This window comes from Chamaea fasciata, unplaced genomic scaffold, assembly GCF_029207755.1.
Source record: "Chamaea fasciata isolate MVZ Bird 193981 ecotype frontalis unplaced genomic scaffold, bChaFas1.0.hap1 SCAF_13, whole genome shotgun sequence".
NCBI lineage: Eukaryota > Metazoa > Chordata > Aves > Passeriformes > Sylviidae > Chamaea > Chamaea fasciata.
Window position 1 is genome coordinate 1,142,963 of NW_027094098.1, and position 13,828 is coordinate 1,156,790.

At 48.7% G+C, this 13,828-nt stretch overlaps 1 protein-coding gene across 1 annotated transcript; it reads right to left on the reverse strand.

Moving 5' to 3' along the window:
- Positions 1 to 1,268: 1,268 nt before the first annotated feature.
- Positions 1,269 to 10,061, reverse strand: CISH (cytokine inducible SH2 containing protein). Its single transcript, XM_066195823.1, has 4 exons — positions 9,974 to 10,061; positions 9,418 to 9,717; positions 4,733 to 4,956; positions 1,269 to 4,250 (listed from the first exon to the last, which is right to left on the reverse strand). The coding sequence occupies exons 2-4, from the start codon at positions 9,462 to 9,464 to the stop codon at positions 3,748 to 3,750; spliced, it is 774 nt and encodes a 257-aa protein (XP_066051920.1). The 5' UTR covers positions 9,465 to 9,717; positions 9,974 to 10,061; the 3' UTR covers positions 1,269 to 3,747.
- Positions 10,062 to 13,828: the final 3,767 nt, after the last annotated feature.

Genomic DNA, 13,828 nt, shown 5'->3' on the forward strand with positions numbered 1-13,828 from the left:
AGCCCAGCTAAGAAATGAAGAAATCACTCAATAATGTGTCAGAAATGCTGCATTTTTCCTTCCAGGTTTTTCCGGGCTTTGCAAAGTTTCTTTTTAAAGATAGATGCAGCTTTTCCTTTTGTTTTCATGTTTCCATTTATTTTGTGTTTTGCTTCTGTCCTATGCAGTTCTCTTCCCATATTTTCCATTAAACCAAGAGCGATGTGGTTGTTTTTGTTTAACAGCTTGATCTGGAACAGATGATGGCACTGCCAACATTTCCTGGTTTGGTGTGCAATGGAAATCTACCCAGAGACTCACGTTAATGAAATTGTGGAAACGATATTTGCTGGGAATGCCAGCTCCATGGCTGCATAGGAAGCACAGCTCATGCTTCCGGAAGACTTTAAAGCAGTATTTTGAACTTTGAAGCCAGTGGATTCACAGAGGAAGAAGGATAGGAAGGAACTAGTTCAGTTTGTTGGGGTTTTTTGTTGTTTTTTTTCTGAGTGTGTTCTCCATTTTCCAGTGGTTGGGAGCACACTATGCTTGCTTCGGGCTGGATGGAGGGACATCTCTTGGGCACCTCTCCTGGAAGAGCAGCACAGAGGGACCACAGTGGAGTCACCTTCCACTAGCGGTGTTAGCTCAGTGTGTTCGCTCCGTGTGTTTCAGAAGCTGGACAGATGGGGTGTCCTCTGTCTCCCTGGGACATTACGGGGCAGATCCACATCCCCGTGGTTTCCCCGTCTGCTGTCTGGTGTCTCAGATGATGTGAGGGGAAAGGCTGCAGGGCCAGACCACGGGTACAGGGACACTGCTGCAGCCCAATGGCCCCAGAAAAGGGAAATGGATCTGCCCTGGATCTCCCACCCAAAGCATCATCTGCCCATTTATGTTCTGTCTTCTTTCCTCTGCATTGTATTGCTTTTCTGTGGCACACACAAACAATACAAGAATCATTCCTGTGTTCTTCCGTGTCATTAAAAAATGTTCCTTCCGTCCTTATTAACTTGGGATCTGCTGCTGCTCTTCTGTGTGCAGTAGGAACCAGGCCTACACTGAAGATTTTGATGTTTATTCTCCCAATATCTGAAGGGCCCTTTTTTTTTTGTTAAAAAGCTTTTTGTCTTGTTTGAAAAAAAAAATGGACGAGAGTTTGCCCTGTGTTCTTGGGGAGGATTTCTCTAAACAGAAAATGAATTCATCCTTTTGGATTTTACCAAAGACTTCTACATTGAGTGACTTTAACATGTATTTAAAATGTTTATTTAAAATCCAGAGTCAAATGATTTTTAACAAACTGTCTCAAGATAGAAGAAACGGATTTTTTGGAGTAACTGTATTGTTTATTTGTTGTATTGCAGTAGCACCTAGAGATCCCTACTGTGCTAAATGCAGAACTAACACAGAACAGAGCTGGTCCCTGCCCATGGGAGCTCACAGCCTTCAGTTTGGGGTCAACCAGGAGCTCCTGGGCTCTCAGGGGGCAGTGCGTCAAACCCACAGCTTGACCTCCCCACCACCCCCAACAGAGAACAGATCAAGTAGGAAGCAAGTTTCAGAGAGCTGAACAACCTGTCCTTTCCTGCTGTACACTTCTCCAACTGATTTTTCTCAAGCTGTAGTTACCAGGCCTGTGGCTGAGCTGTGTGGGCTTCCTGATACCACTGCTGCTCCTTGGAGAGCCATGGTTTCTTGTTCCCAGTGTCCTCAGGCAGATAGAGGTGTTTGGATAAAAGGAAGCCTTTTCAGTGGTTTATCATTTATATTATTTAAAAAAAGAAAAGTTTTGCTTTTTGCCTTCTACATTTTCATTCTCATTCAGTACCTTCCCATGGTTGCTGCCATAGAGGGCAAGGGGGAAGGATATACCAAAAAGCAAACCTGACATCACACATGCACACTGTCAATCATCAAAGTATCAAAAACAAAGCTTGTAACAGCACAAACTTGTATAAATGTGGAGAGAAAAAAAAAAAAAAAAAAAGACACTGACTAAGCACATCAGGCCATCTTGTCCCTTTCGGCAGCTTTAAGATAGGGTGGAAAAAAATCTCACCCATTTTTTTGAGCTTGTCTCCTGGGTCACCATCCCATCTTTTTCTGTCTTCTCTTCCAACACTCAGCTGTAGCTGGGGGTTTGTCCATTCTGATTTACAGAGCCTTAGAGAGAGTCCCAGGGAGGGATGAACAAGGAATCCTTAACATTCGTTCATGCTAGAACAAGTCAAGGGGTCCTAGGGGCAAAATAAGCCAAATGATAATTTCTGTAGACCTGTCTGTTCCCTCCTCTACTCTCATCGATACCAAGGCTGGGAAGATGATGGGATTCAGCAAATGAACAGGAAGGGGCAATTTGTTTGTGCTGGTTTGGGGCAGATCCTGTCTGCTGTCTGTCCCTCCTGTGTGTAAAAGAGCAGGGGAAGAGCCATTGTGCCTCATCTGCAGGGGGGTAAAGGGATGGGGTGTGAGAATGAAACCCAGAGCCAAAAGCCTAACTATGGATAACAAACATGCAAGTCAGAGCTGGCGGGGGGGAGGAGAGGTCTGGACCTTGGCAAACAGAAATGTTGGATTGTGGTTTGCAGTGTGTGCTCCAGCCCGGAGCTGGCGGAAGCTGCGTACTCGGTGACTAATGCTGGCAGGAGCAGAGCCTGCAGCAGCCTGGCCTGGTGGGAGCAGGGAGCAAGGACAGCTCTGCGGGCTGAGGTGCCTCGAAGTGGTACCCCAGAAATAAATAAATAAATTAATGTGTATCCTGAAGCTGTGCGTGTCACTGGTGCAGCCCAGCAGAGCTGTCTCTGAGCCCCTGCTCAAGGAGACCCTGGTCTTGCCCTGTGTCTCAGGGAACAGCACTTTGAAAACACAAGCCAAACACAGGGTGCTCTGAAATGAAATCCTTCTGGCTGCATATGAGAAAATTTGGTTTCTAATTACTTGTTTTGAAATGTTTTGTCACAAACTTCCTTTGGAGATGGAGAAGATGAAAAAAAATGGGATGAATGCTCCCTGGCCCAACCTCACTATCCAGATCTCTGCTTAGAGCTCTCAAAGAAGAGCTTCCTCAGAGAAGTCTCCTGTCCACATGTGATGCAGCACACATCTCTGGGAATTCCCACTGTGCTCTGGGGTTGTGATACCCTCTGTAGGAAGAAAAAACAAATAGTCTTTACCTCTGTAGAGGTGGGTCTGGATACAGTCATCTGAGTCTCACATACCCCAGAAGCCTAGGAGAGCTTGGATGTGGATTCCTATAACCTGTCACAGGGACAGGCTCAAACAGAAGCTGTTTGGATGTGAATCCAAATCCAAATTCCCACAGAGCTTCGGCTGCCAGGTAGCTGGGAGCCTTTTTGCTATCTCTAATTCCACAAAAGAAACAAAAAAACCAATAAAGTAAAAGGTGCTTTAAAAATACCATGAGGAGAGAAACTGCCATGGAAATAAATAGCAAAAATAACAACGTTAACACATCCGGTGTCACGGCAACTCTGATATTCAAGTAGTGTGGCCATGCCCACAGAGCTTCTCACAGCCACTGCCGGCACGGCCCGAGGGTCAGAGCTCAGCTGGTGCCCCGTTCCTCACTGGAACAACCCACTCCTCCCTGGGGCTGGAATGGATGTGAAGAGAAGGGGAGAGGAAAGATGGATGCAGTCTCTGCTGATCATCAGGTCTTGGCTGTGCCCACCTTCAGTGGGATGGAGACACAAAGTTCTGGTGGTTGTGTCCCTGTTGTTGGTGCCTGAGAGAGAAGGGCCGTTCTCAGAGCTGGAAAGGATACTGCTTCAGGTATTCCTCCATCCGCCGGGGGAGCGGCAGCTGCTCCACGTGGGCCGTGCACTTGTTGATGCGCAGGCGGCACAGGTGCTGCAGGCTGGGAATGCTGTCCTTGCGGCCCAGCGGCCGGATCAGCTTCAGGTGCACCGCGGCCGCCGCCAGCTCTTTCTGCAGGGGAGGTAGAGGAGACGGAGGTGGGTAAGGCGCCTCGGTCTTGCTTTCCGTTGTGCAGGACATGAGATAGTGCTGGATAAGGCTGACCACGTCTGGGAAGGCCAGGATGCGAGGTTTGGACAGGTAGTTGGAGTCCAGGCGGAACTTGCTGTCGGTGTACTCGATGCGCACGTTGGTGGGCCCTCGGTTGGTCTTGACGGACAGTGTGAACAGGTAGCTGGGGTGGGTGCTGTCCCGCACCAGGAAGGTGCCCTCGGGCATCTTTTGCAGATGCTGCTTGGCCTCGCTGGCGGTGATGGAACCCCAGTACCAACCTGGAAAAAAGTTCGAGGAAGAATTTGTTAGGGAAAGAACATGTTATAGGACTGGCAGTGTATTTGGGGAAGCCTTGAAGACAACCACGTTCAGGGCCTGGGAAGCAACCAGAGCCAGAGTTGGCAAGACCTTCATAAATTCAAGTTCTAAGGGTTTCCTGCCTATGCCTGCCATTGCTGTGCTGGGGCTCGGGATGAGGCTGGCGGCTGCTGCAGCAGTTGCAGTTTACAGAGAAAAGGCAATTTGCTTTTTGCAATTCCTTCTCCCAATTCAGTTACAAAAGATAAAGCAATGAATTAGTTCATGGTATAAGTTTGCCCATACTGCAGATACACTTGCTGTATGCACAAGAGCCGGCCACGGCTGTGACAGAACCAGGTTGCTGGTCTGAAGTGGGATCAGGAGATTCTTCCTGGTGCTCAGATTGTGGAGTTGGGTCTCTGCGCCCTTCTGACCCGGTGACCTCGCAGTTGAGCCTTACCAGATTCTCGCAGGTAGGAGAAGGTTTTTGCAATGCAGAGAAGGTCTTCTTCAGGGTCCCGTGTCGGAGGTGGGTTGCTGTCTGGAACTGGAGGTGCAAGGGCAGGCACAGACTCTTCCTGGAAGGCCGTAACTGGGAGAGGCTGCATGATGGGCTCTGACAATTCCTCAATGCCCCTGAGCGACAGTCTCCTGATCTTTTCCTCTGCCAGCAAAGGATGAGGTCTGAAATGAAAGCCACACTCTGCTATTTCTCCTTGCCTTGAGATGGGTTCAGGGTCTATTCAGTGCATGCTACATTGTACTACAACCTGTTATGTTTACAAACACATCTCAGCATCATTGTTTCCGAGAGAGGCAAGGGAGGAGGAAGGAACACAGCTAGAGATGAGCCCAAAGTTTACCTCTTTGGCCATGTAGAAGGTAGTCAGTCTTGCCATTTAAGATTATATGAACCTGATATTTTTAGATGTTGCCTTTTAATACATAGTTTCAGGGGCAGTAGGACTTATAACAGCATTACAGCTTCATTTACATGATTACAGTGTTGGAGCATTTCTGTTTCTGCCAGTGGGATTGTCATTTACTGCAACATAATTAGAAGCAGAATTGGGAATATCTTGGGTTTTGTCCTACCCACTTTCTGCTCAAGGATGACCTGGTCCTAAATGAATCTCTCAGAATTCAGAGTGAGCTGATCACGTAGGAGAACAATGGGAATTCTTGTTTTAGCCACGCCTGTGCACTACACCCACGCCACCATTCAGCAGCTCGGCGGAGGAGCCAGTGCGGCTGAAATCCCTGCAGGACTGCAGGAGGAGGCTCTGCCATGGCCAGGGTGCTAGAACATGTATTCCCCTGTGGCCTGAAGTGGTGTAGCTATTCAGCATCTAAATGCATTCTCACAGAGCCTGGAGCTCTCATGGGTCATCGGGCTCCTCCTCAGCAGCACAGGGTTCCTAAAGGAAAGCAGAGCTCCAGGGGGAGGATGGATGTCAGAGGCCAGGAAAGTCTTCATTCCCAGGCAAGCTCCTGAGCAAAAATTAGTTTCTGTCCCAGTGTGGGTGCCTCTGTGTCCCCTGTCCTGCTGCGTGACCCAACACACTTGAGATGTTTTTCAGACACTTCAAAGAAAAGATGGCTGAGAGAAATACACTCAGTCCTCAGTGTGACACTGCCACAGCACCACTGGTGCAGCCACCTCCCCACATCACTGAAGAGAAGCAGAAGAAGACTCAAAGCCCTAAGTGCTTCCCTTCGGATCTTCCTCCTTCCCCGTGCAAACAGGACCACTTCAGGTACATAAATAAATGTGCTGTAAACAGATCTGCACCTGATCATAGCTGCGCCCCACCACCTCAAACTGCTCAGACTCGAGTATGGGACAGAGAACAAGGGAAAGAGATGTGGGAGGAAAGTAGATTAGAGAGAACCTGGAGGCACCTTCACACCTTGTAAGAACCATGATCAGTTCCATATCTCTGCATTTCCAGCTCCAAACCTCCATGGTTTGTTAAGGTTTTGTGAAACCACTGGTAAATTTAAATCTACAGAGAGATACTTCTTACCCTTGCAATACATAGCAACCCCCCTGCTATTCTCTTGGTATTTAGGAAAGAACATTCTTTCTTTTTCCATGTGTCAAATCACATTTCAGAAGAAGGATACCTGCTTGGCTTTCATGGTATCTAACATATGTTTCTTAACTTCTGTTAATGGGTAGGAAGCCAGCCTGAATAAAAGTGATTGCTGGCCCTTGGTCACCCTTGGTCACAGGACCTGCATTTTCAGGGGCTTTTGTACCTCTGGCTTTTGTACAGATTTTTATACCTGGAGATCGTTGTTGGGAAAGCTCTGAATTATCTTTTAAATCCTCCTGGAGATACATTTATAGGTGTTGAGGCTACATTTTTCAAGATATTTGGATGTCTCCCTCTTAATGTCACGGTCTTCACAAATGCCTAGCTACCTGTCTCCTTGGGGAATGGAGATTCCAAATTCTCCATTACCCCCCTTTTTGCACAAGGAGGACCATAAACCAGCTCAGCTGCTTGGAGCATGGTGCAAATAACACCAGGGTCGTGGATTGGATCCCCATACATGTCATTCAGAGTTGCACTCGATCATCCTTGTGGGTCCTTTTCAACTCCGAATGTTCTGTGATTCTGATCCTTGCCTGTGCTGAAGCTAATTACCAACTGGTGCTGTGCAAAGAGGGTGTCCCAGGCCTGCTGGCAGAGCAGTGTCTCTCATACCAGCTGTTTCCTGAGCTGAAAATGACTGTGACTGATACTAAGGAAAATCAGTCGTGCACCATTCACTCCCCGGAACTCAAATACTGCAGTCCAAGAGCCAAATCTCTCTGAACTTATTTTCTCTGGGACAATTTTTCTGGCCTACGCTTCTGGGAAGGTTTGGAACATAAAGAAAGCTTTTCATAGCATGGAACTTTTTTTCTTTTTATATACCAGCTTCCGAGAGGAAATTAGGAATTGGCTGAGAGGCAGCGAAGGAAGGGACAGATAGCAAAGCTACACAGGGAAATGTCTGCCATGAATCGGGAGGAAAGTCGTTACTTTCAAGGGCTGTACCAGTTCACAGTTTGGTCCTCCAAAAGCCACATCAGCTGTGTGAATTTTTCAATAGGTTTCTTTTGCAGAGCCCATGTGCTTGAGACGAGTTTTCCCACTGTACTCGTGCTCTGCTGCCTTACACTTCGTGCCAGGTGAGGCTGGAGGAGCCCAGACTCTGTGCAGGCACTGTGGGGATCCTTCCACTGCAGCCAGAGAAGGGCCAGGCTCACACCTTTCCTATTTGCCTTCTACACACCAGCCTTATGCCCCTACAAAACCTCCCAGTGTGGCTGTAGGCTCAAAGGAGCATGGTGGAAGAGAGGAGAAGGATTAGAAACTTTGACAGACTGGGAAGTGCTGGTGTCCTAAACAACTCTGTACATAGGCTGAAGGAAGAAGAGCTGCTGCCGAGAGCAAAAAGAGCAGCTCCAAGCACAGGAACGGGAGAGCAGAGGGATCAGCAAGTAAGGAAGAACATTTGCAAGAGGGTCAAGAAGAGTTTGCGGGGATGAGGACATGTTGAAAAAGGTTTGCTGGCATGCAAAAGTCAGCTCTTTGGTGGGGCAAAAGATTTGCAAATAGTGCTTCTAAGAGAGAAAGCAGAGAAAAGACGTGAAGGATCAGGACTGAATAGAGCTAAGTGTTCGTACAGCAGCTGTGAGGAGGAAGCAAACAACCATGTGAAATCTGGCATGTCTAGCTGGGAGAGAGACAGCACAGGAACTTCCCTGTGCTTTGGCAATTAGTGTTTCAGAAAGCCCTGGAACAGGCAAGGAAGTTCAGGAGAATCAGATATGTCTGATCCCATTTAGTGTTGGCTTTGTAGTTACTGTGCTGATAAGCTAAACTTTGTAACACAGTATAAACACTACAAGAAAAAGTGTGGAGCTGCTCTCCCTTCCGTCAGCCACATCCCAACACCCCCGTGGGAGCTTGGTCTGAATAGGACTGAGTATGGAGTCCAGGATATATGAAATCCTAGAGGATAATTAAAATGGAGCAATAAACGGTCTTCAAAATAGACATTAGAAGAAAAACATCTACACATCTGGCTCCGTAATAAGTTCTCGGTGGGTAAGGGAAGCAGTAGCTCTGGTATGTTGACCCTGGAGAAAAGCTTCAGATAAGGGTTTCCCAAAGGCCAAGCTGCAAACTAAATTCACTCTGCCATGGCTATAGGAATTGCAGCTGCAGACTGAAAATTAGAATGAAAACAAACCCCCTTGCATAGTAGGAAATTAGTGGTAAGCACGAGCTCTCCTTGTCTGTGGAACAGATTTTTGGGGGGGGGAATGGCAGAAAAATCCCTGTGCTTCGGTCATTGCAAGCAGACAAGGAAGGTTTTACTCTGAGGAAAATCCACCGTACACCAGTGATAGGAAAATCTGACATGATGGCTCAGACTGAAACAAATGCTCACAATTTCCAAGTATGCAGCATGTGTGAAAAATATCAGGGGATTCCTGCACACCAGGTGTTCCTCATCTGATGAACGGAGCTGGTCACAGGACCATGGAAGTGCCAACACATCAGTACTGATATCAGAGAAGGCACTTGGATGTCACCTGTTCTCCTGAAGGCAGGTGTGGAACTATCCGTGTGCCCCCTGTGGCTCTCACTCTACAGAAAGCTGTGTATATGTACATACGCTTAAACTTACATGAAATTAACATTAATTTAGCATAAATATCTCCTTAGACCAAAGCACCTAAATTCCAGGGAAGTTGGGGGTTTTTTTAACTCCAGCAAGCAGTTTGATTCCAAGAGGACTCTAGGGAGCACCTACGGTGTTGGATTGGAGTGCCGCATCCACCACACTGAACAACACCAAGTTATTTTTACTCTCCCAAAGACTGAATACCGGGTAGTTTTTCAGCAGTAGAAAACCCGGAAATCAGGAATTCTTTCTGGTCCCATGATTTTGGCCTTGGAATCTAAAACACAGACACACAGGACAGACGGACAGAACTCAGCACTGAGCCGGTCACCGTCATTCCCATTCCATTACAGTCACACATGGCAACACACACGAGCTGAAAAACTGTCCCAGAGAACCTTCCTAATTACAATTATCAAAGCACAGCTTTTCACAGAAGGCTGCAAAGTATCTTACCCCTGAACACAGAGGATCATGTCACTCCCGGACCAAGGGAAAAGCATTAAGTCTTCAAGAAGATGGGAAATGATTTCTCCTCTTCTTTCCTTCTCTTCTTCCCCGAAGCAGCGAGTTCAACCTCTAGTTGGGGTTCAGGGTGAGAGAAGGCTGGCGAGTCCCAGCAAACCCCTTCTGCAGGTTGTTTCAGAGAAAGGAAAAGCCAAGCAGAAGACGAACTGTCCGACAAAGACTTCAGCAACTTTGGCCAAGAAAATACGTGGGCTCTCGGTCCTTTAGAAAAAATAACGTGTTCTTGTTCTGCTTTCCAGAAAACAGCAGCAAAAACAAAGTTTTTTAAAAAAAAAAAAAGAGAAAAAGGAAATTACATATCTTTAAAGAGGAACTGATCTTCTTTCAGAGCACTCTGAAATAGTAATAAATAGGTACCAATAAATAAGATCTCCCCGAGTGCTGAGGGAAGAGCGGGAGCAGCGACCTGTCTCAGCGCTGGCTCCGGAGAAATGAAGCTCCGTGGAAGGGGGGGGGGGGGGGGAAAAAAAAAAAAAAGGCAAACCTCCTTAGTAATCTTTTGTGTGTCCCTTTTAATCTGTTCCAGGAAGTGAGGGATTCCTGGAATCGTATTGTGTTCGCATCACTCTTCCTATATCAGCCACGAGGGGAGGGGAGGAGGAAAAATAAAAAAAGAGAAGGTATAAATAGCTGGTCCAGCACGGCCGCGTCCATGCTGCCATGGCCGGGGGAGGGAGGGGAGCGAAGCCCTCCCGGCGGGCGGGCGGGCGGGCAGGGGAGGGAGAGGAGGGGAGGGGAGGGGAGCCGTGCGGGGCCGCCACCGCGCGTGTTCGTGGAAACGCCTTTGATCCATTTCCAAGAACTTTCCAGGAACGCGGGGCCGGCGCGCCGGGCGCTGCCAATGGGCGCCGCCGCCGCATGCGCGGGGCCCGCCCGGGGCGGGGCCGGCAGCGCCCACCGCCTCCCGCCCGGCGCCCTGGCGTTGACGCGCGGTTTGGTGTCGTTTTGCTTCCCTTTGTTTTTAAGCGTTTGTAGTTTTTGCGGTGTCATTTTGTGCCTCCCGTCCCCCGGCGGTTCGGCGTCCTCCCCGAGCTGGCGGCGCCTCTCCGCGGCGCTTGAGCAGCGGTGCCGCCCGGCTGGGGAGGGGCGAGGCCGTGGGGCTGGAGCGGCGAGCAGGGTCTGGGGCAATTTCCTGCGAAACGCGCTGAGCGGGAGCGGGGTGTGCTGCGGGGTCTGCTGCTCCGGGCAGCGACTGTGTAGTTGTCACGCTGCAGACGTTTCTTCAAAGGGTTGTCTTGGTCACCTGGGATTCTGCTGTGAATCGGGTATCCGCTCAGCAAAGTCTGGAGAAGGCTGCGCCACCACTGTTTTGTCCTGCGTTTATAGAACGCTGTCGAGTTAAAATTCGGCAACCCACGAGGGAATATTTCGGTTTCTTTTAGGGTTATTGAACCTTTTATTTTCAACGCTTTATAACAAAAGCTTGGTTGCTTTTGTCTTTTCCTGACACGAGTTGCCACCTCTTTGCTTATTAGAGATAAGAGAGAATGAGAGTGGTCTGTCTGCCACCTCCATTGGAGTAGGTTGAGTACTTAAAAATATTAGTAATCATTGTGCCATTCAGAACAAGTGGATGGGGCCGGGAGCAGAGGGGAAGGCAGGATGCTGATAAGGGCGAGATTAGAAGGGTGTTTCCTTCTAACCTCATGGACATGAGCCTGAGTGCAGGCAGGCTGTGCTCAGCTCCTGACTCAGCCTTTCAGTCCCTGCAGTTTCATTTGGCATCTGCTCAGCCTCCTGCACACCTCCATCCGTTTTCTGTCCTGAATCAGGGGCAGTGCAGTAATAAGTGCTGCTAATAATACCCAGCTACGCGAGGAGAGAGGTGCTGAGGGCCATCTAAGTATCCTGAGTATCCATCCATCTAAGTACTCTGAGGGCCATCTTAAGGGGGTGGAAATGTCAGCCTGCAGGTGCTCCTTGACCAGTTTGCTTCTGAGCCTTACAGACTTCAGCTCGCATTTCTCTGAATGTGTGTGAATTCACAGGGAAGGCGAGAGGCTGGCAGAGGAATTTCAGTCCTCACCTTTCCTGTGCACAGCAAGCTCAACATTCAGACGATCATTCGGAGGCCCCTTTGTAGCCCTGGCTCAGGGTTCGAGAGGACACCTGCGTGCCTGTGCTCCTTCACATCTAAATCCGAGGTTGTTTTAAACCTTCTGTAGGCGGTGCAGCAGCGCGATGGATTTGAACACATCTAGACTACAGAGGTGGAAGCAGCTCTTGTCTCCGGCAAACCGCAGTGAACCTGCACATTCAGAAGGTATTTAATTCGTCTTCAGCCTCAGGGGGGGACGCTGTGGTCCCAGCTTGGTGTGCCGGCAGGAGCGCTGCAGCCGGCAGTGAGGAACCGTCTGCATCTTTTTTCCACTTAGAACTGGGTTTCATGTAGTGATCCTCGCCTGGAGGAGGCTTTTTGTGCAGGTTCTGTGCTGGGAGCTGAGCAGCCATTTGTATCTCCGCCGCAGGGAAGCCACGCTCAGAACTGTGCAGAGCAAACATCCCCGCGGGAGCGGGCTCTGCGCTGGCCGGGCACCGGCCGCTCCCAGGACCCGTCCCGCTCTCCCGCACTGGTTTTCCAACCGCAGTCACCGGACCCGAGCCTCTCTGCTCGGTCCTGCAGGACCCGGGGAGATGAGCATTGTCTCGAAGTAGCTGATGGGTGTGCGCATCAATGAAAGGAGCTTGCATTTGCATTGGAAACTATTTTAGGGGACCACCTCAAAAAAAAAAAAAAAAATCTAGTGCCTGGGCTGTTTTACCAAAAAAATCAGTGATCCGTTTGAAGTCAGGAGCACTCCCCAGTGCTTCATCACTCGACATGGACGTTGTGCTCACTGGCACTCCTCGGGCACAGGGCAGTGCCCCAAGAGGGAAACAGCACAGTGTGCCCCGTGTGCCAATGTCCCAGGCCCTGCACAGTCAATATGTGCTGCCATTCACTCAAATCAGTTGTTTGAACTCAGTTTATATTCGTATAAACGGCTTTCCAGAGTACTGTCTTGAATAATAAGAACATTGCAGAAGCAGTAGCAAGAAATACTGGTTATATCATTGAGTGCTAGACTTTAGTTATGAAAGGTATCAAAGAAAGCTTAAAGCTCGCAATAAAGTCAGGGAAGAAAATCCAGAAACAGTGAGGTCCCTCAGGAAAGTTCACTGACACAACAGCACCATCTGCTGCTAAATGTGTGCTTGGGAAAACCGGCGGCCAGAGTCCCTTCCCACTGCAGGTGTTACACGGCTTCTGCTGAGCATTTGGACATTCCTGTGATCTTGTAGAGTTGGTGCGAATGAAAGGTGTCATCCAGAATCGTAACTCTTGAGAGGGGTCTGTGTGCCTGGGGACTGAATTTACCTTCACCAATAGCTGGAAAGACTGAAAGTAAGTCACCCCTCTGGTTACTGCCTGGCCCTTAGCCTGAGCTGTAGTGTAAGGAACTGCATGGAATGACCCAACATTACCAATAACAAGCAGCTGTTCCTTGTTTAGAGGGGCCAGCTCGTTATTCGAGTAGCACCAATTCCTGTAATCAACAACAGGTGGTGCATTTGATGTTGTGGTTTTGATTGCCCAGCCTTGTGAGTAACAATGGAGGAGTCTCCAGAGTGTGGGTGAGCTGCGCCATGGACGCAGGGACTTCTGAGCTGGCTCCATGAGAACTAGGATGTGCAGAAGGGAATGAGTTTCATTTCAAGCTGTGAAAAAGTACCCTGGGTTATTGTAAGGAACTCGGTCTATTTGTTGTCCCAAGGCTTGAGGCACATGGTGACCTAGAAGGTGATGGCAGCGTGGCATCTGTTGGGTGTGTTGCTGCTTCATTCAAATGCTGCATAAATTGTATTCCTGAGTGGTCTGGAAGGCCACCCCAGGACTACCAGGCAATGCTGTCATACCCATGAGTTGCAGGGTGTTTCAATGAAAGAGATTAATTTCTTCTGCTCCACTGCAGCATAAAATGAAGCACTGTCTCCTGTAGACAGATTAGAAGGGGTTTTATGCTTTTGATTTATGATTCTTCTGTGAAAAAAAATGTATATTTTTTTTTTCCTGTCTGCTGAAAGGGAAGTGTCCAGCTGGTATCTCACTGTGAATAAGCTGTGGAGGAACATGGGTGGAGCCTCCCGAAACCTTCTCAATGACCAAGACAAGGCGCTTTTAATAAGGTGTCTGAGACTAGGCATATAAAAGCAGCTCTTCTATCCTCGTCTGTATTTCGACAGGAAAACACCTGCTATGTCCTAACATGGAAGAATTAGTCTTGAGGTCCGAAGTCAGGTACTAGGACAGGCTGTTCAGATGGTGAGAGTGGTGTTCTTGAGACTTCCTTTTCCTTAA